Source organism: Sapajus apella, unplaced genomic scaffold (genome assembly GCF_009761245.1).
Source record: "Sapajus apella isolate SASKATOON/1434 unplaced genomic scaffold, GSC_monkey_1.0 scaffold14, whole genome shotgun sequence".
Lineage (NCBI taxonomy): Eukaryota > Metazoa > Chordata > Mammalia > Primates > Cebidae > Sapajus > Sapajus apella.
The window spans coordinates 16,653,301-16,678,777 of NW_022436954.1; the positions used below are offsets into that span (position 1 = coordinate 16,653,301).

A 25,477-nucleotide genomic window follows, 5' to 3' on the forward strand; every position below is an offset into this window, starting at 1 on the left:
GCGGCGTGGGGCGGATGCTGACGTGAAGTGGGCGGTGCCGCTGCTGCGCGCCGTGGCGGCCAGTGTGCGGTTGCCGGTTCCGGAGGAGGGCCCGTTTTGGCTGGGTGGGTGGGGAGTGTGCATGGTAACCTGGCAGCCGCGGAGAGGTGGGTGACGGGCCTGGGCTGACTGAGTGCCCTGCGCAATCAGACTTTGAGATCCGTTTTTAGGATGCCCTTTAAAAGTGGCGGAGTCGCTTCCCAAACCTGGTTCGGCCAGCCTCTTTTTCGCTCCCGACTCCCAAAGTATCTGGTCTTCCCTACTTCCCGGCCCTCAGCTTCACGATTTGGAGTTCTTGGAGTGAGAGAAATCCTCTTGTTACAGCACAGTGTACGTCCATAAGGCTGGGTCGTGTACTTTGTTGTTTTGGGGGTTTTTTTGTGCCCCTTTTCTTGTTAGACTAGTTTGATCACCCCGACATCTGTCCTGTACTTATCGGGTGGAACCAGAAGTCTTTGGATAATGAAACCCGTGACCAGTTCTTACCTAAGGTGGTTATGACATATGTCAGCTGCTTCTTGGCCTGTATAGTTAGGAGCCAACCTCCTTTACCTTGTGAATAACTATGTCATCACCACCATTAATCTTCGGCTGTTCCCAGTTGAAATGCCAGGCATTAAATGAACCACAAAGATTGAATTTCCATTATCCTTCAAATCAGAGCAAGCCTTTCGTCCAGCCATGAGTTAGAGTAGAAAAATCTAGAACTGTAAGTACGATACGTTTGCTCCAACAAAATGGAAATTTGCAGAAAAGGAGGTGCTGCAGCCTTTGAGTCACTTTAAAGTCTTTTCTAATGTTTTTTTCTTTTAACCTTTACAGAGAGAAGATTACAAATGGCAGAGCCATTTAACTGTGGTTAGCTGTTGGATTCTGATACTTTCTTAAAATTAGCTTCTTGCACCAACATCTTCATTGGAAAGGGTTCAGAAAAAGTGGCAGAGAAGAAAGACAACATTGACATTTACCATGGCAATACCAATAACAGTGCTTGACTGTGACCTCTTGCTGTATGGCCGAGGTCACCGGACACTGGACCGTTTTAAGCTGGATGATGTGACTGATGAATACTTGATGTCCATGTATGGGTTTCCTCGACAGTTCATTTATTACTTGGTGGAGCTCTTGGGGGCGAATCTTTCTAGACCTACTCAGCGATCCAGGGCTATTAGCCCAGAAACACAGATCCTTGCAGCATTGGGTTTTTATACCTCAGGTTCCTTCCAGACTCGGATGGGAGATACTATTGGAATCAGTCAGGCATCTATGAGTCGTTGTGTTGCCAATGTCACCGAAGCACTTGTGGAAAGGGCCTCACAGTTCATTCGCTTTCCAGCTGATGAAGCCTCCATACAGGCCCTCAAGGATGAATTCTATGGGTTGGCAGGGATGCCAGGGGTGATGGGGGTGGTTGACTGTATCCACGTGGCCATCAAGGCACCAAATGCTGAAGACCTCTCCTATGTGAACCGGAAAGGCCTGCATTCTTTAAACTGCCTGATGGTGTGTGACATCAGAGGGGCACTAATGACGGTGGAGACAAACTGGCCCGGCAGCCTACAGGACTGTGCTGTGCTGCAGCAGTCTTCCCTCAGTAGTCAGTTCGAAGCCGGTATGCACAAAGATAGCTGGCTTCTGGGTAAGTTTGCAGGTGTGAATTTTCATTTTGTTTGGAGGCATAGAAAAGTTATGTAGGCCGGGCACAGTGGCACACATTTGTAATCCCAGCACTTCGGGAGGCTGAGGCAGTGGATATCACCTGAGGTCAAGAGTTGGAGACCAGCCTGATCAACATGGTGAAACCTTGTCTCTACTAAAAATACAAAAATTAGCTGGGCATGGTAGCAGGTGCCTGTGATCCCAGCTACTTGGGGAGGCTGAGGCAGGAGAATCACTTGAACCCAGGAGGCTGAGGTTATAGTGAGCCAAGATAGCACCATTGCACTTCCAGCTGGGTAACAGATCAAAAACTCCATCTCAAAAAAAACAAGAAAAGTGGCTAGCCAGACGTGGCAGCAGGCGCCTGTAATCTCAGCTACTGGGGAGGCTGAGGCAGGAAAATCTCTTGAACCCAGGAGGCAGAGGTTGCAGTGAGCCAAGATTGCACCACTGCACTCCAGCCTGGGTGACAGAGTGAGACTGTCTCAAAAAAAAAAAAAAGTGGCTGGGTGTGATAGCTCACACCTGTAATCCCAACACTTTGGGAGGCTGAGGTGGGCAGATCACCTGAGGTAGGAGGACTTCAAGACCAGCCTGACCAATATGGAGAAACCTCATCTCTACTAAAAATATAAAATTAGCTGGGTGTGGTGGTACATGCCTGTAATCTCAGCTACTCAGGAGGCTGAGGCAGGAGAATTGCGTGAACCTAGGAGGCGGAGTTTGCAGTGAGCCAAGATCGCACAGTTGCATTCCAGCCTGGCCAAGAAGAGTGAAAGTCCATCTGTAAAAAAAAAAAAAAAAGGAAAGTTACGTAGTGGAGTAGAATGAGATATGGAAGTCTGTAGAGCTGAGTCCCAGTCCTGTCACTCTTTTATGAGACCTCAGGTGAGAACTTTCTGAGCCTTAATTTCAAAAAAAATCAACATTTAAACCCTGTGAGAGGTATAGAAAAGAATATATATATATGTATATAAAATCAACATTTAATAGACATTATTAAAACTTTAAAGCATACTATTAGAGCCAGGACAGTGGCACGTACTGGTACAACTGGTAGTCGTAATTCCAATTACCTGGGAGGCTAAGGCAAGATGATCACTTGAGCCTGGACCTTGAGAGCAGCCTGAGCAAGATAGCAAGACCCTGTCTCAAAAACAATTAAACAATTTTTATTTATCTTATTTTTTTTATTTTGTGTAGAGGCAGGGTCTCGCTATGTTGCTCAGCCTGGTCTTGAGCTCCTGGCCTCAAGCTATCCTCCCATCTCAGCCTCCCAAAGCTCTGGGAATATGAGTGTGAGCTACCACACCCAACGTAAAAAATTTTTCCATTTTTTTTTGAGATGGAGTCTTGCTCCATCACCCAGGCTGTAGTGCAGTGGCGCAGTCTCAACTCACTGCAACCTCTGCCTCCCATGTTTAAGCAATTCTCCTGCCTCAGCCTCCTGAGTAGCTAGGATTACAGGTGCATGCCACCATGCCTGGCTAGTTTTGTTTTGTTTTGTTTTGTTTTGTTTGTTGACATGAGTCTTCCTCCGTCGCCAGTCGCCAGGCTGGAGTACAGTGGTGTGATCTTGGCTCACTGCAACCTCCGCCTCCTGAGTTCAAGCAATTCTCCTGCCCCAGCCTCCTGAGTAGCTGGGACTACAGGCATGTGCCACCAAGCCCAGCTAATTTTTGTATTCATTAGTAGAGACGGGGTTTCTATGCCCTAAGTGCATGGAGATAAAAAAAAAAAAAAGAGAGAGAGATGGGGTTTCACCATGTTGCTGGGATGGTCTTAACCTCTTGACCTTGTGATCTGCCCGCCTCAGCCTCCCAAAGTGCTGAGATTACAGGCATGAGGCACTGCGCCCAGCCTAATTTTGTATTTTTAGTAGAGATGGGGTTTTACCATGTTGGTCAGGCTGGTCTCAACCTCCTGACCTCATGATCCACCTGCCTTGGCCTGCCACAGTGCTGGGATTACAGGAGTGAGCCACTGCGCCTGGCCAAAAGAAATTGTTAATAAAGATATTTTACGTTATTTCATCCAGCTCTTTTACTCCTAACAATTTATCTTAGAGGTGGCCAGGCATGGTGGCTCATGCCTGTAATCCCAGCACTTTGGGAGGCTAAGGCAATGTGGATCACAAGGTCAGGAGTTGGAGACCGCCCTGGCCAGGATGGTGAACCCCATCTCTACTAAAAATACAGAAATTAGCCAGGCGCAGTGGTGGCTAAATAAAAAAATAAAATAAATAAAATTTGTTTAATTGTTGCTAAGACAGGGTCTTGCTGTCTTGCTCAGGCGACACAAGGTCCAGGCTCAAGTGATCCTCTTGCCTTAGTCTCCCAAGTAGCTGGGATCACTAGTAATTCCAACTACCTGGGAGCCTGAGGTAGGAGAATCGCTTGAACCTAGGAGGCAGAGGTTGCAGTGAGCCAAGATCACCCCACTGCACTCTAGCCTGGGCAACAGAGCAAGACTCCACCTCAACAAAAAAGAAGAATTATCTTAGAGGTATACATTTATACATATGTAAAACAAAATTGCATACAATAATTTTTATTGCAAACGATAGCTGCAGCAACAAAAACAAGCGTATAAAAACCATCCTGTCTGGGTGTGGTGGCTCATGCCTGTAATCCCAGCACTTTGGGAAGCCAAGGTCAAAGGGTCACTTGAATATAGGAGTTTGACATCAGTCTGGGCAACAAAGCAAAACACTGTCTCTCAGAAAAGTAATTATAATATAAATCAGTCAATCAAAAACAACCCCCTGAAATAAAGCCAAAATACTGCTGGGCACGATGTCTTATGCCTGTAATTCCAGCATCATGGGAGGCTGAGGCAGGCATATCACCTGAGGTAGGGTGTTCGAGACCAGCCTGACCAACATAGTGAAACTAAAAATACAAAAATTAATAGGGCATGGTGGTGCGCGCCTGTAATCCCCATCTCCTTGGGAGGCTGAGGCAGAAGAATCGTTTGAACCCAGAGGCAGAGGTTGCAGTGAGCTTAGATCCCACCACTGCACTCCAGCCTGGGCAACAAAGCAAAACTCCATCTCAAAAAAAAAAAAAAAACGGGGAAAAAAAGGCTGGGCATAGTGGCTTATGCCTGTAATCCCAGCACATTGGGAGGCTGAGGTGCGTGGATCATGAAGTCAAAAGTTCAAGACCAGCCTGGCCAACATAGTGAAACCCCGTCTCTACTAAAAATACAAAAATTAGTCAGGTGTGGTGCTACGTGCCTATAGTCCCAGCTATTCAGGAGGCTGAGGCAGGAGAATCGCTTGAACCTGGGAGGCAGAGGTTCAACCTGAGACATGCCATTTGCACTCCAGCCTGGGTGACAGATGGAGACTTTGTCTCAAAAAAAAAAGAATCCAACATACTTATCAGTCCAGAACTGGTTAAGTGTTGTACATCCATACAATAGAGCCTTAATTTTTATTGTCTGTAAAACAGTTAAACTGACACTAACCACAGTAATATCTATTGTGAAGATTAGGTAATGCACATGAAAGTTCCCTATAAATAAAGTATTATATGGATATACAAATGTGGCTGGGTGAGGTGGTTCATGCCTGTAATCCCAGCACTTTGGGAGGCCAAGGCAGGTGGATCACCTGAGGTCAGGAGCTCAGAACCAGCCTGGCCAACATGATGAAACCCCTTCACTACTAAAAACACAAAAATTAGTGGGGCACATTGGCATACGCCTGTAGTCCCAGCTACTCGGGAGGCTGAGGCAAGAGAATCGCATGAACCCAGGAGGTGGAGGTTACAGTGAGCTGAGATCACGCCACTGCACTCCAGCCTGGACAACAGAGCGAGACTCTATCTCAAAAAAAAAGAAAAAGAAAAAGTAAAATTATTTTTGCAGGCCAGGCGCAGTGGCTTACTCCTGTAATCCCAGCACTTTGGGAGGCCAAGGCAGGTGGATCACCTGAGGTCGGAAGTTTGAGACTAGCCTGACCAACATGGAGAAATCCCATCTCTACTAAAATACAAAATTAACGGGGCATGGTGGCACATGCCTGTAACCCCAGCTAAACGGGAGGCTGAGGTAGGCGAATTGCTCAAACCTGGGAGGCAGAGGTGGTGGTGAGCCGAGATCTTGCCATTGCACTCCAGCCTGGGCAACAAGAGTGAAACTTTATCTCAAAAAAAATTATTTTTGAATTATTGGTTGTCACTGTGATATCTGTATAAAAATAGTAGTAGACGATGCATGTACACAATTTTTATTGTAGCAGTTCACTTCACAGATCTGCTGGAGTTCCACTGGAAAGACTGGCTTAATGTTATGAGTAGGACAAGAATCTATTCAACATTAAGCTGTGTGAACCAAGGTGATTGTACAGCTCTGAGGAGTGCAGTTAGTTAGCAGTGATAAAACCCATCAACCCAGCAGCTTATTTTGTTGGTTTGTTTAGGTGCTACTTTTATATTAGCATCAGGACAAGGGTTATTTTATGTTTAACAAATGAGAGATAAAAGCTATGTTAAGGATTGGAAGACTTCTCTAACTTTTTTTTTTTTTTTTTTTTTTTTTGAGATTGGATCTTGTTAGGATCTTGTTATGTTGCCTAGGCTGGTCTCAAACTCCTGGCCTCGAGCAATCCTCTGGCCTCCGCCCAGGCTGGTATCACAGGCATACACCACCACGCCCAGCTAATCACAACCACTAATCATATCTGCACTGCACATGCTCATAGCACAGTGCTTACCATGTAGTTGATACTCAGGAAATATTTCTCTTTAACATGTTTACTGGCACTTTAAAGAGAAACCTAGGCCAGGCATGGTGGCTCACACCTGTAATCTCAGCATTTTGGGAGGTAAAGGCAGACAGATGACGAGGTCAAGAGATTGAGACCATCCTGGCCAACATGGTAAAAGTCCATCTCTACTAAAAATACAAAGAAAAAAAAAAAATTAGCCAGGCGTGGTGGTACGTGTCTGTAGTCCCAGCTACCTGGGAGGCTGAGGCAGGAGAATTGCTTGAAGCCAGAAAACAGAAGTTGCAGTGAGCCAGGATCGTGCCTCTGCACTCCAGCCTGGCTATAGAGTGAGACTCCATCTCAAAAAAAAAAAAAAAAGAGAAACATCCTGTGTTCCAGGTGGCCAAAGACCTTACTGATGGGTATAGAGCTGCCAGGGCACCACGTGTCATATCTTGGAACTAACTGATTTTCTTGAGTTGTTGCATCTCCATACCATTTTCAATTTCAGTGCACTACCTTCTTGCTACTCTACTGGACCTTTATCTTTTTTTTGGAAGGAATCTCATTCTGTCGCCCAGGCTGGAGTGCAGTGACGCGATCTCGGCTCATTGTAACCTCTGCCTCCCGAGTTCAATCGATTCTCCTGCCTCAGCCTCCCGAGTAGCTGGCCTACAGGCTTGCGCCACCACGCCCGGCTAATTTTGTATTTTTAGTAGACACGGGGTTTCTCCATGTTGGTCAGGCTGGTCTCAAACTCCTGACCTCAGATGATCTGCCCGCCTCAGCCTCCCAAAGTGCTGGGATTACAGGCATCAGCCACCACACCTGGCCCAGACCTTTATCTTTTTTTTTTTTTCTGATAACAGTCTCTCTGTTATCAGACTGGAGTGCTGCGGCATGATCTCGGTTCACTGCAACCCCCGCCTCCCAGTTCAAGGGATTCCCCTGCCTCAATCTCCTGAGTAGCTGGTTCTACAGGCACATGCCGCCATGCCTAGCTATTTTTTTTGTATTTTTGAAGAGATGGGGTTTCATCATGTTGGCCAGGATGGTCTTGATCTCCTGACCTCGTGATTCACCTGTGTCAGCCTCCCAAAGTGCTAGGATTACAGGCATAAGCCACCTTGCCCAGCCGCAGACCTTTACCTTAAACACACCTTTTGCTTATTTTGAGCTTTCTTTTTATTTTTTTTCTGAGACGAACTTTTGCTCTTGTTACCCAGACTGGAGTGCAATAGCGCGATCTCGGCTCACCACAACCTCCGCCTCCTGGGTTCAAGCAATTCTCCTGCCTCAGCCTCCTGAGAAGCTGGGATTACAGGCACGCGCCACCATGCCCAGCTAATTTTTTGTAGTTTTAGTAGAGACAGGGTTTCACCATGTTGACCAGGATGGTCTTGATCTCTTGACCTCGTGATCCACCCTCCTCGGCCCCCAAAGTGCTGGGATTACAGGCGTGAGCCACCGCGCCCAGCCCTATTTTGAGCTTTCAAATTTTATTTTCATACAACTCACACCAAGAAATGTAGTTTTGTCTATTTTGCAATTTTCACACCCGGCCTGGAGTGCAGTGGCGGGGTCATGACTCACTGCAGACTTGACCTCAATTGATCCTCCTACCTCAGTCTACTGAGTAGCTGGGACTACAGATGCATGCCACCATGCTGGGCTAATTTTTGTAGTTTTGGTAGAGTTAGTGTTTTGCATGTTGCCTAGGCTGGTGTCGAACCCCTTGGCTCAAGCAGTCAGCCCACCTTGGCCTCCCAAAGTGCTGGAATTACAGGCATGAGCTACCAAGACCGGCCTGGTCCCCTAACTGTTAAGCCAACTAAAACTTACTGAGCCCTTCGAATTTGACAGGCAATATTGTAAGCATTTGCATCTGTTATATCACTTAATGCTTATAAAAACTCTTTAAGAGTTAAATATTAATATTAGCATTTTTACAAAAGAGGAGACTGAGGCACAGAACATTTAAGTCCCTCGTGTTTCAGTGTTTAAAGCAGATCATAAGACAAATTACTCTATTTGGCAAATACTCCTTGTAAGGACTTCAAGATCGTGCAGGAGGTACTGATTTTCTTTTTCTTACCACCTTGGGATCAGAGATTCAGTTGGAATTAATGGATTTCAAGTAGTTTTTTACATTGTTTGTAGTACATAGTTGAAAATCAGTAAAAATTCTGATAAATAACTTTTCTGATTCCCCTATCTACAGAAAGAGTAGACGTGGGAAACATGGATATTGCAGCAACATTTAACAAATGTTTATTATATTCCATATATACATATATTTTTGAGACAAGAGTCTTACTCTGTCACCCAGGCTAGAGGGCAGTGGCATGATCACAATTCACTGTTCCCTTGACCTCCTTGGCCCAATTGATCCTCCCATATCAGCCTTCTGAGTAGCTGGGACCATAGGTGCCTGAAACCATGCCTGGCTAATTTTTAAAAATTTTTTTGGCTGGGCACGGTGGCTCACGCCTGTAATTTCAGCACTCTGGGAGGTTGACGCGGACAGATCACCTGAGGTCAGGAGTTTGAGACCAGCCTGGCCAAAGCCTGGTGAAACCCTGTCTCTACTAAAAATACAAAAATTAGCCAGTCATGGTGGTGGGCACCTGTAATCCTAGCTATTCAAGAGGCTGAGGCATGAGAATTCCTTTAACCTGGGAGGCAGAGGTTGCAGTGAGCAGATATTGTGCCATTGCACTCTAGCCGGGCGATGAGTGAGACTCACAGGAAAAAAAAAAGGAAATTTTTTTTTTTTTTTTTTTTTTGTAGAGTCTGGGTTTCACTGTGTTGCCCAGGCAGGCGTCAAACTCTTGAGCTCGAGCGGTCCACCTCAGCCTCCCAAAGTGCTGGGATTACAGGTATGAGCCACTGTGCTTGGTCTACAAGTGTTTATTAAAGCTAGTTTTGGGGTTAGGCACTAAGAAAACTAGGAATATACCTGTGGAAGTTGAAGATGTAGAAACTGATTTCCTTAGGCCAGGTGCAGTGGCTTACACCTGTAATCCCAGCATTTTGGAAGATTGAGGTAGGTGGATCGCTTAAGGACAGGAGTTTGAGACCAGCTGGCCAACGTGGTGAAACCCTGTCTCCTACATATACAAAAATTAGTTGGGCGTGGTGGTGCAAGCCTGTGATTCCAGCTACTCGGGATGGTGAGGCACAAGACTTGCTTGAACCCGGTAAGTGGAGGTTGCAGTGAGCAGAGATTGTGCCACTGCACTCCAGCCTGGATGACAGAGTGAGACTCTGTCTTTAAAAAAAAAAAAAAAAAAGCCGGGTGCGGTGGCTCAAGCCTGTAATCCCAGCACTTTGGGAGGCCGAGGCGGGTGGATCACGAGGTCAAGAGATCGAGACCATCCTGGTCAACATGGTGAAACCCCGTCTCTACTAAAAATACAAAAAATTAGCTGGGCATGGTGGCGTGTGCCTGTAATCCCAGCTACTCAGGAGGCTGAGGCAGGAGAATTGCCTGAACCCAGGAGGCCGAGGTTGCGGTGAGCTGAGATCGCGCCATTGCACTCCAGCCTGGGTAACATGAGTGAAACTCCGCCTCACAAAAAAAAAAAAAAAAAAAAAAAAGTGGCTCACGCCTGTAAAGCAGCACTTTAGGAGGCCAAGGTAGGTGGATCACAAGGTCAGGAGTTCAAGGCCAGCCTGGCCAAGATGGTGAAACCCCGTCTCTACTAAAAATATAAAAATTAGCTGGGTGCAGAAGCACCTGTAATCCCAGCTACTCCGGAGACTGTGGCAGGAGAATCGCTTGAACCCAGGGGGTGGAGATTGCAGTGAGCCAATGTCACGCTACTGTACTACAACCTGGGCAACAGGGTGAGACTCCGTTTCAGGAAAAAAAAAAAAAAAATGATTTCCTTAGTACTCATCAGTTCTAGCCCAGTGTACCCCCTTTGTTTCACAGATTTTCAGGCTCAAAAGACTGATCTGGGGAATTTATTTATTTATTTATCGAAACAGAGTCTTGTTGCCCAGGCTGGACTTGAATGGCACAATCTCAGCTCACTGGAACCTCCACCTCCTGGTTTCAAGCGATTCTCCTGCCTCAGCCTTCCAAGTGGCTGGGATTACAGGTGTGCACCACCAAGCCCAGCTAATTTTGTATTTTTAGTGGAGACGGGGATTTTGCCATGTTGGTCAGGCTGGTCTTGAACTCCTGATCTCAAGTGATCCACCTGCGTTGGCCTCCCAAAGTGCTGGAATTAAAGGCGTGAGCCACCGCACCTGGCCAGGGAATTTATTTAAAATATACATTACTGGCCGGACGCGGTGGCTCAAGCCTGTAATCCCAGCACTTTGGGAGGCTGAGGTGGGTGGATCACGAGGTCAAGAGATCGAGACCATCCTGGTCAACATGGTGAAACCCCGTCTCTATTAAAAATACAAAAAATTAGCTGGGCATGGTGGTGCGTGCCTGTAATCCCAGCTACTCAGGAAGCTGAGGCAGGAGAATTGCCTGAACCCAGGAGGCGGAGGTTGCGGTGAGCCGAGATCGTGCCATTGCACTCCAGCCTGGGTAACAAGAGCGAAACTCCGTCTCAAAAAAAAAAAATATATATATATATATACATTACTAAGCCAGGTGTGGTAGATCATACCTGTAATCTCAGCACTTTGGGAGGTCAAGGCAGGTGGATTGCCTGAGTTTAGGAGTTCAAGACCAGCCTCAGCAAAATGGTGAAACCTCATCTCTACCAAAAATACAAAATATTAGCCAGGTGTGGTGGTGGGTCCCTGCCAGTCCGGAGGCTGAGGTGGGAGGATCATTAGAGCCTGGGAGGGGGAAGTTGCAGTGAGCTAAGATTGCACCACTGCACTCCTATGTGGGTGGCAGAGAAGGACCCTGTCTCAAAAAATACGTATATATATGTATACACAAACATACACATTACTAGCTGGCTGATGGCTCATACCTGTAATCCCAGCTACTCAAGAGACTGAGGCAGGAAGATCCTTTAAGGCCAGGAGTTCAAGACCAGCCTGGGCAACATGCCAAGACTCTGCCTCTAAAAAATATCGTTGCTGGCCGGGCGCGGTGGCTCACGCCTGTAATCCCAGCACTTTGGGAGGCCGAGGCGGGTGGATCACGAAGTCAAGAGATCGAGACCATCCTGGTCCACATGGTGAAACCCCGTCTCTACTAAAAATACAAAAAATCAGCTGGGCCTGGTGGCGCGTGCCTGTAATCCCAGCTACTCAGGAGGCTGAGGCAGGAGAATTGCCTGAACCCAGGAGGCGGAGGTTGCGGTGAGCCGAGATCGCGCCATTGCACTCCAGCCTGGGTAACAAGAGCAAAACTCCGTCTCAAAAAAAAAAAAATCTTTGCCAGTTGTGGTGGCTCAAGCCTTTAATCCTAGCACTTTGGGAGGCAGAGGCAGGCAGATCATCTGGGGTCACGAGTTTGAGGCCAACCTGGCCAACATGGTGAAACCCTGTCTCTACTAAATATACAAAAATTAGCTGGGTGTGGTGGCATGCACCTGTAATCCCAGTTACTTGGGAGGCTGAGGCAGGAGAATTTTTTTTTTTTAATTAGCCAGTTATAGTTGCATGTGCCTGTAGTCCCAGGTACTCAGGAGGCTGACCTGGGAGGATCACTTGAGCCCAGGAGTTCAAGACTGCAGTGAGCTATGATTGTGCCATTGCACTCCAGTCTGGGCAACAAAGACCTTAAATAATTCATATGAATAGACAGATTTAGAAAATGCTAGTCTCTAGTGGTTGTGTGGACAATGGAAGTAATTATGGGAAGATTGGCAGGATTATAAGGAATGAGAAGATGTTAACAAAGGAGAGAATAGATGGCTAATTGTTTGTTGTTGCTGGGTTTTTTGTTTTTTTTTTTTTTTTTTGAGTCAGAGTTTCGCGCTTTTTTGCCCGGGGGGGGGGCAAAAGCGCAAACTCGGGTTACTGCAACCTCACCCTCCCGGGTTCGTGCGGTACATCTGTCTCCAGCACCCGGGGTGGTGAGGTTACAGTCATCCGCCACTACACCTGGCTAATTTTTGTATTTTAGTAGACACTGGGTTTCACCATGTTGAGCAGGCTGGTCTCAAACTCCTGACCTCAGGTGATCCACCCGCCTCGGCCTCCCAAAGTGCTGGGATTATAGGCATGAACCATTGCACCCAGCCACCTAATTGTATTTTAAGAAACAACTGTTAGGTTTGAGGAACAGTTCTAGATTTGTCAAACCTAGAAGTAGCTGTGATCCCCCTGCCTTTTTTTTTTTAGTATATTTTTTCCTACATTATTATTCATTCCTGTCCTCATTCTCATCTGTCCCATCAGAATGCCTTATCTAAATTACACCTATTCCTGCAAACAATTCATCCTCAGTTCTTATTTCTTTAGCTCTTGGCCTAGTCCTATTAAGCTGCTTTGGGTAAGGTCTGCCAGAATGTCTTGTGGATGACTGATCATATAAGCAATTGTAATCTGTTTAGCAATTTGGATCCTAATTCCCTCCTGAGTGTCTGTTTTCCAGTGGTGCTTGGTTTAAAACCAGTTAATGAGGGTAGAGCAATTTTACAAAAGGTCTTCTTTAGCTTTTTCTGTATATCTCCCCCGTTTAAGGGGATATATATACCATTTCTTTTTTGTTTTGTTTTGTTTTAATGAACAAATGGTTAGCTATGCATAACAAGGGATATACAATTTCTTAGAGAAAATTTAACAAGTGTTATTTAGCATCTCCAGGTTTCAGTATTCATCCTAGATGCTTATTTTATTCTCTTTTACAGCATTATACTCTTATTTTAGTATTCTGAGTCTGAAATTAATATTTAGTGACTAGGTCTTTCCTTTGCCTGACATATCAACGGATGACAGACATATACTTTGATCTTCTCATTTTGAAAATGAGTTCAATATCTAACCTAGCAGCAGAGTTGGGATTGCATAATAAGAGATAATCTTTTTTTTTTTTTTTTTTTAAACAGTCTCACTCTGTTGCCTAGGCTGGAGTACAGTGGCACAATGTTGGCTCGCTGCAACCTCTACCTCCCAGATTCAAGCAGTTCTCCTGCCTCAGCCTCCCAAGTAGCTGGGACTACAGGCACGCACCACCATGCCTGGCTATTTTTGTATTCTTAGTAGAGATGGGGTTTTGCCATGTTGGCTAGGCTGGTCTCAAACTCCTGACCTCAGATGAGCTACTGCACCTGGCCTAATAACCTTTAAAAAAGTACCAGCCGGACGTGGTGATCACACCTGTAATCTTAGCACTTTGGGAGGTGAAATGGGTGGGAGGTCCTCCTGAAGTGGGAGGAACACTTGAGGCCAGGAGTTCAGGACCAGCCTAGCAACATAGCAAGACCCTGTCTCTACAAAAACTTTTAAAATTAGCTGGGCATTCTGGCATGCACCTGTAGTCCCAGCTACTCAGGAGACTGTATTGGGAGGATTGCTTGAGCCCAGGAGTTTGAGGTTGCAGTGAGCTATGATCACACCACTGCACTTGAGCATAGGCAACAAAGTAAAACCCGTCTAAAAACAAACAAACAAACAAACAAAAAAACCAAAGTAAATAAATATTGAAAATAAAGTAGGCCGGGCGCGGTGGCTCAAGCCTGTAATCCCAGCACTTTGGGAGGCCGAGGCGGGTGGATCACGAGGTCAAGAGATCGAGACCATCCTGGTCAACATGGTGAAACCCTGTCTCTACTAAAAATACAAAACATTAGCTGGGCATGGTGGCACGTGCCTGTAATCCCAGCTACTCAGGAGGCTGAGGCAGGAGAATTGCCTGAACCCAGGAGGCGGAGGTTGCAGTGAGCCGAGATCGCGCCATTGCACTCCAGCCTGGGTAACAAGAGCAAAACTCCGTCTCAAAAAAAAAAAATAAATAAATAAAAAATAAAGTTAGGCCAGGCATGGTAGCTCACACCTGTAATCCCAGCACTTGGGGAGGCTGAGGCAGGCGAATCATCTGAGTTTGGGAGTTCAAGACCAGCCTGGCCAACATAGTGAAACCCCATCTCTACTAAAAAATACAAAGATTAGCCAGGCGTGGTGGCACAAGCCTGTAGTCCCAGCTGCTCGGGAGGCTGAGGCAGGAGAATTGCTTGACACCGGGAGGCAGAGGTTGCAGTGGGCTGAGATCATGCCACTGCACTCCATCCTGTGTATCAGAGTAAGACTCCACCTCAAAAATAAATAAATAAATAAAATAGCCGGGCGCGGTGGCTCAAGCCTGTAATCCCAGCACTTTGGGAGGCCGAGGCGGGTGGATCATGAGGTCAAGAGATCGAGACCATCCTGGTCAACATGGTGAAACCCCGTCTCTACTAAAAATACAAAAAATCAGCTGGGCATGGTGGCGCGTGCCTGTAATCCCAGCTACTCAGGAGGCTGAGGCAGGAGAATTGCCTGAACCCAGGAGGCGGAGGTTGCGGTGAGCCGAGATCACGCCATTGCACTCCAGCCTGGGTAACATGAGTGAAACTCCGCCTCAAAAAATATATATATATAAATATAAATAAAAAAAAATAAAATTAAATTAAATTAAAATTAAAATTAAAAAAATAAAATAAAATAAAGTTTAAAAAAAAGTATCAGCACAGTACTTGCTGCATAGTAGGCGTTCAATGAGTCATGGATATTATTTTTCATTATTATTTATAGCATCAGTTTCTTAAATCTATTATTTAGTAGGATTATGTTCAATTAAAAGAAAAAGTTATTGCCAGGCATGGTGGCTCACACCTGTAATTCCAGCACTTTGGGAGGCCGAGTCCGGTGGATAGCCTGAGGTTCTGATTTTTTTTTTTTTTTTGAGACGGAGTTTCACTCATGTTACCCAGACTGGAGTGCAATGGCGCGATCTCGGCTCACCGCAACCTCCGTCTCCTGGGTTCAGGCAATTCTCCTGCCTCAGCCTCCTGAGTAGCTGGGATTACAGGCACGCGCCACCAGGCCCAGCTAATTTTTTGTATTTTTAGTAGAGACGGGGTTTCACCATGTTGACCAGGACGGTCTCGATCTCTTGACCTCGTGATCCACCCGCCTCGGCCTCCCAAAGTGCTGGGATTACAGGCGTGAGCCACCGCGCCCGGCCCAAGGTTCTGATTTTAATACCAGCCTGGCCAGCATGGTGAAACCCCGTCTTTACTGAAAATACAAAAATTAGCTGGGTGTGGTGGCAGGCGCCAGTAATCCCAGCTACTGAGGCAGGAGAATCACTTGAACCTGGGAGGTGGAGGTTTCAGTGAGCCGAGATAGCACCATTACACTCCAGACTGGGCAACAGAGTGAGACTCTGTCTTAAAAAAAAAAAGAAAAAAGGTCATACCTAGAAGGGAAAAAGTTAGCTAAATATTAAATTTGAAAATTTTGTGAGACTTCTTAGACATTTACACTTAATCTATTTCTTAGAAATGTAAGCTCCTGCTAGGCGCTATAATCCCAGTACTTTGGGAGGTGGAGGTGGGTGGATTGCTTGGGCACAGGAATTAGAGACCAGCCTGGTTAACATAGTGAGACCTCTTTTCTAGAAAACATTAAAAAATTAGCTAGGCATGGTGGCGCATGCCTGTGGTCCCAGATATTCGGGAGATCGAGGTAGGAGGCTGGAAGGTTGAGGCTGCAGCGAACTGTTATCACTCCACTGCACTACAGAACTCTGTCTCCAGAAAAATAAATATAAGTGCCTAAAAGAAATGAGCCCTGCATGTTGGGGACAGTGCCTACCATGTCTGAATGGTTCAGAACTATTTACTGAAATTGATGGTGGGGCAGGAACACAGTGGTATGCAAACTGGTACTCCAGGGCCTATTTGTCTCTCAGATATCTAAGAGGGTTTGCCTCTGTGTGGGACATCTCATCTGCCAGATGTAGTGATAGTGAGTCAGGACAAGAAAACATTATAGAAACATTGTGCTGTTGTATTAGGACATTGCACCCCAGATTTTTTTTGTTGTTGTTGTTTTAGTTTTTGTAGCACTTCCTGGGATCATTTGATAAAGAAGTCACTTAAGGAGAATTCCTTGTGTGTATTTTTTAAATTGACTTCTGAATTCATTTCCTTATCACTGACTATTACTATTTGCATGATTATATGTATGCTCTCTTTGTTCATGTGAAATTCTTCCTCTTACAGAGGCATGGTTCTCCTAATTGTGGTATATAGGAAGGCAGAACACCTGAGTTCTGATCTCTGCCCTAAATGCTCGGACTTTTATCATTCTTAGCACTGGGAGGATAAATTACCATAGTCCATGAAATCCCCTGAAATCCCTTGGAAGTGCTTTTACACTTGAAATTTTGAGGGTAAAGTTAAGACTTTTCCTTACAAGTGTTTTTGGATCTCTTGGCAGAATTTTCTTCTTTTCTCTTTCATTCTTGCTCTTTAGAGATTTTGAAGATTGGCATGCTATTTGATTTTATTTGGTAAGCCTTTTTTTTTTTTTTTTTTTTTTGAGAGGGAATTTTGCTCTTGTTGCCCAGGTTGGAGTACAATGATGGGATCCTGGGTGACTGCAACCTCTGCCTCCCAGGTTCAAGCAATTCTCCTGCCTCAGCCTCCCGGGTAACTGGGATTTCAGGCATTTGGCACCACACCTGGCTAATTTGGTATTTTTAGTAGAGACGGGGTTTCTCCACGTCAGGCTGGTCTCAAACTACCGACCTCAGGATCCACCCACCTAGGCCTTCCAAATTGCTGGGATTATAGGTGTGAGCCACTGCTCCCGATCTAAGCCTTTTATTAAGTAACAGTATCTCTGAATTAGGAAAATGCAGGAATTTTATTTTATTTTATTTTATTTGAGAAGGAGTTTTGCTTTCCTTGCCCAGGCTGGAGTGCAATGGCATGATCTTGGCTCACTGCAACCTCCACCTCCTAGGTTCAAGCAATTCTGCCTCAGCCTCCTGAGTAGCTGGGGTTACAGGCGCCCGCCACCATGCCCAGATAATTTTTGTATTTTTAGTAGAGATGGGGTTTCACCATATTGGTCAGGCTGGTCTCGAACTCCTGACCTCAGGTGGTGATCCACCAGTCTCGGCCCAAAAGTACTCCCAAAGTGCTGGAATTACAGGCGTGAGCCACTGCAGCTGGCCAAATGCAGGAATTTTATTTCCTTCAGTGCCTTCACCTCCTTTCTACATTCTTCCATATTTGCTTTCCTTAAGGTACCAGCATTTTTCTCTGCCGATTTTTACCAAGGATATTCTCAGCCAGGACTTGTGTCTTTCTGCTCCTGGCATTGGCCTGCTTTCTTTGTACCATAGCATTTTCCGCTTGGTTTTCTGGTATGCTTTGGCGCCAGAGGCTGTTATATTTTCTTTTCCATCCTCAGTATATGTTTTCTGAATTTCACTTTCTGTTTGTAGTTCATTTATAATCATTTATGATTTCTTTGGTCCTTCCCCACAGGTGACAGTGCCTTCTTTCTCCATACCTGGCTCATGACCCCACTTCACATTCCTGAAACTCCAGCAGAATATCGCTATAATATGGCCCATTCTGCAACTCACAGTGTGATTGAGAAGACTTTCCGAACCCTCTGCTCCCGATTCCGCTGCCTGGATGGATCCAAGGGGGCACTGCAGTACTCACCAGAGAAGTCCAGCCACATCATCTTGGCTTGTTGTGTCCTCCACAATATCTCCCTGGAGCATGGGATGGATGTTTGGTCCTCTCCAATGACAGGACCCATGGAACAGCCCCCTGAGGAAGAGTATGAGCACATGGAGTCCCTGGACTTGGAGGCTGACCGTATTCGTCAGGAGCTAATGCTCACTCATTTTAGCTAATGTAGAAGGTGGAAAGGAGGGAGACTTCCCAGGAGTTGTGTCAGACTTTCCCCCTCATCACTTTCTACAGTTCCATCATCTAGCATGACTGAGTATACAGATACTTGTCATAAACTGACATTTAATCTGTGTGTTTTGGTAAAGTTGGGGCTATGCCAGTATATCTTGGTTCATTTGCAAATGCATTAACTAAACCAAAACCCAAACAGCGGCTCCCTACTATCCAATGAACTCCTGGTTGAGTACCACTAGTTTGAAAGCTCACTGGTTGCAAACATTTATGATTGTGCCTACAAAGTCATAGTAAAGGTCAGGAGTTTAAGACCAGCCTGGCCAACGTGGCAAAACACCGTTTCTACTAAAAATACAAAAATTGGGCCGGGCGCGGTGGCTCAAGCCTGTAATCCCAGCACTTTGGGAGGCCGAGGCGGGTGGATCACGAGGTCAAGAGATCGAGACCATCCTGGTTAACATGGTGAAACCCCATCTCTACTGAAAATACAAAAAATTAGCTGGGCATGGTGGCGCGTGCCTGTAATCCCAGCTACTCAGGAGGCTGAGGCAGGAGAATTGCCTGAACCCAGGAGGCGGAGGTTGCGGTGAGCCGAGATCGTGCCATTGCACTCCAGCCTGGGTAACGAGCGAAACTCCGTCTGGAAAAAAAAAAAAAAAAAGAAAAGAAAAATACAAAAATTAGCTAGGCGTGGTGGTGCATGCCTGTAATCTACTTGGGAGGCTGAGGCAGGAGAATCACTTGAACCCATGAGGCGGAGGTTGTAGTGAGCCGAGATTGTGCCACTGCACTCCAACCTGGGTAACAGAGCAAGACTCTCTCTCAAAAAAAAAAAAAAAAAAAAAAAGTAATAGTAAAGGGGAAGACAGCATATAGTCAAAACACTTTTTTGGTTTCAATTATCTGCAGATTTCAGATGAACACAATATTTACCTATTCTGGATTATTTGGGTGGTATTTTAGTTTTTCTACTTTGCTGCCTGTATAGGCATAATCTGAGGCAAGTGTGAAGAGAGAATTTCAGTTGGGGAATGGTCTTCGGACATGAGTAAATGGCTACTAATCCCACTTTGCAGCTTTGTGCTTTTAAGGGGATGTTAAAGACAGTCAGAAGCCTCCATCTTTAGCCTGTCTGCAATAATTGGACTGTGACTTGGACCTAGTTCCCAGGGAGAACATCTGTACTCCAATTTCCTATTTCCAACCCTGTGTCGGAGTTAGAAGCTAAATGGGTTTAAGAACCCAATCAGCTTAAAAAAGGCAATTCGAATATAGATAAAATAGCAAGCTTATGCTTTACAGGCGATCTAAGGACTGAGAGACATTGATGAGCAATGGAGATTCACCCAGATTCAGACACCTCACATTTAACTAGATCACATTTCTTAAGATTGTGATGTTAGAATGTCTGTTTGATCATTCTGTTTGGAAATTCCTTGTACAAAAAGAAGATTCAGGGAATAAAGAAGGCATGTGAAAGTACTAAAAAGGAGAGGTAATAGGAATATGATTTCTTGGTTTGAAGTGAATTCTGGTGCTAGACCTTGGATATGCAGAGTGATGGACAGAATTTCCCAAGAAATAAATAATCCCCTAGCAAGTCTTGTTCTAAAATTACACTGTTATAAAAATAACTTGATTGGAATAATGAAAGTGTGAATTAGGTTCACACATTGGTGCCTTTGCTGGGACAAAAAAGAGACTTTCCTCAGGGTTGTCTTGTTCCCAGTTTCTCAGCCACTCACCATGTGATACCTCTGACTTGTCCTCTTGGATCATTTCCTACCTGCCTTTGGCAGTGTTAATCTGGTGATTTTCAGAGTAAAGAAATGAACAGCTGATGACAGAAGAAATTTGGAAATAAATTGAGGGTGACTCATCCTCAAGATTAAAAACAATTATGGATTATTATCTGCTGTTTTCTTTCTACTCCAAATGCTATTCCCCATCATGATCTTGCTCTATAAAGACCGGGTCCATTTGGCAGAAGGTTGTGCCTAATATGTACAGGGATGTCACTGAGGTGGGAATGGACAATGAAGAGTTAGCTGGAAACGTTCACTCTATTCATTGTGCAACAAAGGTGCCCAGTTACATTTTTTTTCTTTGTTAAGTTCAACTTGTGACACAAGCTTGCTTTGTTTCCCCCATAAGGCAATGTTTTAATTCTCAAGGTCTTTCCTTTTTAAGCCTTCCAAGATGGGTATTTTCCCCATAAAGTTTTGGTTCTGTTTGGCATATCCCATCAGGAAAGGGTTACTGCCAAACATGTATCATAAGTGGCAAGGTGAAGTGTGATCATGGAAAATGCCTTGCATTTTAGCCTTACATAACTACATTTAAGGAAAACTGAAGTTTTTCACAACTTAACTCACTAGATGGTGACATGAAGACTGAGTGGGATGGACAGTCTTGGAGAGATTTCAAAAGCAATTTCAAGTCTATTTACTTGCAGACCAAAGATAAGTGCTGAGCTGACTGAACATTGGCTGACAGTGTTTTTTCCCAGGGAGCATTTTGTTTTCTAATAATCCCACGGGAAAACTCTTCAGCTCTAAACCTTTAACCTCCTTTCAACCTGTAGTTTTGCAGGACAGGATTTTTTTTTTTTTTTTTTTGGTCATTAGTTATTCTTTCCCTAGAATGATGTAGGGGAAGGATCAAGGTCTGTACTTCTAAATTGCCAAGGATGTCTTCACAGGGGCTTTTTATAAGTGTCTAAGAAAGTTTCTCCCTTTGTGGTCCTTAGTGTGGATTTATAGCTTTTTTCTGGCATGGTTTTGAGAAAGAGTCAAGGATTTTGTCTGTCTTATGTAAGCCTCATCTTCCCATAGATAACTCCATCTGGCCAGCATGGTAGTTTTCCAGATTTACCCTTAGATATTTCAAGGCAGTAAGGTCTCAGGATATATCAAGAGAAAAAAATTGGGTGATCATCAGTTTACCAATTCCAAATTATACAAAAGAGGGACCATAAACATATTCTTGGTTTAAGTGAACTAAATAGGGATGGAGCTGTTTTCCTGATCCTAGGACTGTGAAGGATCTATACCAAGTTAATCTAACTTAGGGATAAAAAAGAAGATAACAATTTTAATTCAGTCATATAGTGATGACATAGAAGAGGTGGGTTATGGTGACATAGAGGCTAGACAGATAATAGATATAATAAGATTTTATCTTGGGCTGGGTGTGGTGGCGCACACCTGTAATCCAAGCACTTTGGAGGCCAAGGCGGGTGGATCACCTGGGGTTGGGAGTTCAAGACTAGGCTGACCAACATGGTGAAACCCCATCTTAAAAAAAAAGTAAATAATAAAATATTTTATCTCTATCTGAAACAAACTGAAAATAGCCCAAAGACTGAGCTTCATAGTTACTTTCCCTGGCAGTGGAGGGGAAGTTAGAAGGACAAGAAAATAAGAAATGAAAGGGTTTTTGTGCATACACATGTCTTCAGGGCCCATTTTGCTCTCTAGATCCTGCCAAGATTTTGCAAAATTGTTGTGGGTATGAGAAATCACAGATTCAGGATTAAGATTTTGTTGATTATGTGGAAAGGAAAGAAAAATACTAGCTGAAGGCTGGGGACATGCTAGTTTCCCAACATATAAAATTCATAGACTTTTTTATCCTGCATAAATCCTTGTTCTAAAAAATTTTTTTCTTTTTTTGAGACAGGGTCTTGCTCTGTTGCCAAGGATCTCGGCTCACTGCAACCTTCACTTTCTGGGATCAAGCGGTCCTTCCACCTCAGTCTCCTGAGTAGCTGGGACTACAGGCATACACCACCATCCCCCCCAATGCTTGTTTTTTTGTTTTTTTTTTTTAAAGATAGGGTTTCACCATGATGGTCAGGCTGGTCTTGAACTCCTGACCTCAGGTGATCCACCCACCTCGGCCTCCCAAAGTACTAGGATTACAGGCATGAGCCACAGTGCCCAGCCTGTTTTTTTTGTTTTGTTTTGTTTTCATAGCAATGGGGTTTCACCATGTTGCCCAGCCTGGTCTTGAACTGCTGGATTCAACTGCTCTGCCTGAAAAAAAAAAAAAAATTGATCTGCCTGTGTTGACCTCCTAAAGTGCTGGGTTTACATGCGTGAGCCCTGTGCCTGAATTTTTTTTTTTTTTTTTTGGAGACAGTTTCACTCTTGTTGCCCAGGCTGGAGTGCAATGACTCCATCTTGGCTTAACGCAACCCCTACTTCCTGGGTTCAAGCTATTCTCCTGCCTCAGCCACCTGAGTAGCTGGGATTACACGCATATGCCACCACGCCTGGCTAATTTTGTATTTTTAGTAGAGACGGGGTTTTTCCATGTTGGTCAGGCTGGTCTCGAGCTCCAGACCTCAGGAGATCTGCCCAACTCAGCCTCCCAAAGTGCTGGGATTATAGGCATGAGCCACTGTGCCCAGCCTCTGAATGTTTTTTTAATTAACTTTGTAGAGACAGGGTCTTACTCTGTCATCCAGGCTGGAAGTGCAGTGGTGTGATTGTAGCTTATTGCAGCCTTGAACTCCTGGGCTCAAGTGATCCTCCCACATCAGCCTTTCAAGTAGCTAGGACTACAGGTATGCACTACCATGCCTGGCTAATTTTTGTTTATTTGTTTTGGTACAGACAGGGTCTGACTATGTTGCTCAGGCTGGTATTAAATTCCTGGCCTCAACCAATCCTCTTGCCTTGGCCTTCTAAAGCACTCTGGGATTATATGGATTACAGGCATAAATTACCATGCCCAGTCTAAACGTTTTTTTTCTTTTCTTCTTTTTTTTTTAAACATGACTATAGGCCAGGTGCAGTGGCTCATGCCTGTAATCTCAGCACTTTGGGTGGCCGAGGCAGGCAGATCATCTGAGGTCAAGAGATGGAGACCAGCCTGGCCAACATGGTGAAACCCTGTCTCTAATAAAAATACAAAAATTAGCTGGGGGTGGTGGCAGGCATTTGTCATCTCAGTTACAGGGAGGCTGAAGCAATAGAATCCCTTAAACCTGTGAGTAGAGATTGCAGTGAGCAGAGATCATGGCATTGCAACTCCAGCCTCGGCAGCAAGAGCAAAACTCCAAAAAAAAAAAAAAAAAAAAGAAGGACTACAACTCAGGGCCTCTTTTGTGACTGTAAAGTAGAAGAAATGAGATGTCTGGATACTGAACAGGAGAAAGGGAGTAGACTTAGAAATCATAAATTAGGGGCCTCCCTGCGTGCCCAGCAAAACATTAAGGATCTATTACTCTGTTGACATGTTAACTTTCTCTAATCCTTATGCTGTCTTTTTTTTTTTTTTTTTTTTGAGACGGAGTTTTGCTCTTGTTACCCAGGCTGGAGTGCAATGGCGCGATCTCGGCTCACCGCAACCTCCGCCTCCTGGGTTCAGGCAATTCTCCTGCCTCAGCCTCCTGAGTAGCTGGGATTACAGGCACGTGCCACCATGCCCAGCTAATTTTTTGTAGTTTTTTAGTAGAGACAGGGTTTCACCATGTTGACCAGGATGGTCTCGATCTCTTGACCTCGTGATCCACCCGCCTCGGCCTCCCAAAGTGCTGGGATTACAGGCTTGAGCCACCGCACCCGGCCTATGCTGTCTTTTATAGACGGGCTGATTTCCTTGTTATTCTAGAGCCTTAAAATGTACATACATTTTGATCTATTGATAAATTTCATCACTGGAGATTTATCTTATGGAAATAATTCCAAAGAAGGGAGAGTCTTCTATCCTACAGCTAGCAGTTCTCTGCTGTTCTGGGCTCTCTCTCCTTCCCTGGGTTGCTCCTACATCACTATACTACTTCTGCCTGTACCATTCCATCATCAAGTATATACATTACCCCACATCACAAAAAGAACAGGCTAGAAAAGAACAGAACAAAGAATTGCGATGGCAGAATTGACAACTGGCTTACCATTTTGGCTGTTCAAGGCCTGACTGGTCTTCCTGAACTTCCTAATAAGATGACTCATGGTACTAATGACATCTCATTTCTTCTACTTTACAATCTCAGGCTAGGTTCAAGTCTGATTTCTATCACCCAGTGTGTGGTAGAGGCACGTTTCTCACAACCCAGAGCCAAAATAAGGAACAGTCTCCAATTCCCTCTTCTCTTTCCTCCCTCCTTCACTCTTCATTCTAGGCAAGTCTCCTAGGCAAGTGTGCCCCATCCTTATCCTCAATTTTTTTTTTGAGTCAGGGTCTTGTCTCTGTTGCCCAGACTAGAGTACAGTGGTGTGATCCTGACTCACTGCAGACTTGACCTCCTGGGCTCAAGTGATTCTCCTGCCCCAGCCTCCTGAGCATCTGGGACTGCCAGTGTATGCCACCACTCCCTGCTAATTAAAAAAAAATTTTTTTTTTAGAGACAGGGTCTCACTATGTTGCCCAGGTTGGTCTCAAACTCCTGGACTTAAGCTTCCTCCCACCTTGGACTTCCAAAGTGCTGAGAGTACAGGCCTCTTGCTGGTTTAGTCTTTCCAAAGTTTTTTCCATGTGATTGACAGGGGCAAGGTCTATGCTTAAGAATGACCAACTGTCCCAGATTGCCCATGGCTGTCACAGTTTTTTTTTTTTTTTAGACAGAGTTTTGCTCTTGTTGCCCAAGCTGGAGTCCAATGGTGTGATCTTGGCTCACTGCAACCTCCACCTCCTAGGTTCAAGCAATTCTCCTGCCTTAGCCCCCAAGTAACTGGGACTACAGGCATTTGCTACCACGCCCAGCTAATTTTGTATTTTTATTAGAGATGGAGTTTCTCCATGTTGGTTGGGCTGGTCTTGAACTCCGACCTCAGGTGATCCACCGGTTTCAGCCTCCCAAAGTGCTGAGATTACAGGCGTGAGCCACCGCGCCTGGCCCGGCTGTTACAGTTTTAACGCTGAAAGTCCAATGTTCTGGGAAACTCAGTGCTGGGCAGACCTAAGACTGGTTATCCTACTTCAGGGAAGCACCATCCTACCTCAGGGGACTGGTTCCATGAGGAGAGTCCTACTGGAATTCAGTGATTAGTAGTCAACACCATAATGAGTTCTGGAGTCTTTTCTTTTTTACTTTTTTTTTTTTTTTTTAAGAGACGGGGTTTCACTTTTTTGGTCAGGCTGATCTTGAACTCCTGACCTCGTGGTCCGCCTGCCTCGGCCTCCCAAAGTGCTGGGATTATAGGCATGACCCACCATGCCTGGCGAGTTCTTGAGTCTTAACAGCAATATGAGGAACATCAGAGGTGCAGCCCAGGATGATCTTCACTTCTGCTGGCCTTGTTTTTTTTTTAAGACG

At 45.1% G+C, this 25,477-nt stretch overlaps 1 protein-coding gene across 3 annotated transcripts; it reads left to right on the plus strand.

Moving 5' to 3' along the window:
- The first annotated feature begins 7 nt into the window (after window positions 1-7).
- HARBI1 (harbinger transposase derived 1) lies at window positions 8-18,412 on the plus strand. Of its 3 annotated transcripts, none has more exons than XM_032283437.1 (3): window positions 8-146; window positions 862-1,678; window positions 17,821-18,412. In XM_032283437.1, the coding sequence occupies exons 2-3, from the start codon at window positions 1,009-1,011 to the stop codon at window positions 18,198-18,200; spliced, it is 1,050 nt and encodes a 349-aa protein (XP_032139328.1). In that variant the 5' UTR covers window positions 8-146; window positions 862-1,008; the 3' UTR covers window positions 18,201-18,412. The 3 variants fall into 3 exon arrangements, with proteins under 3 accessions (XP_032139328.1, XP_032139329.1, XP_032139330.1); XM_032283438.1 differs by lacking the exon at window positions 8-146 and adding an exon at window positions 153-373; XM_032283439.1 differs by lacking the exon at window positions 8-146 and adding an exon at window positions 153-369.
- Window positions 18,413-25,477: the final 7,065 nt, after the last annotated feature.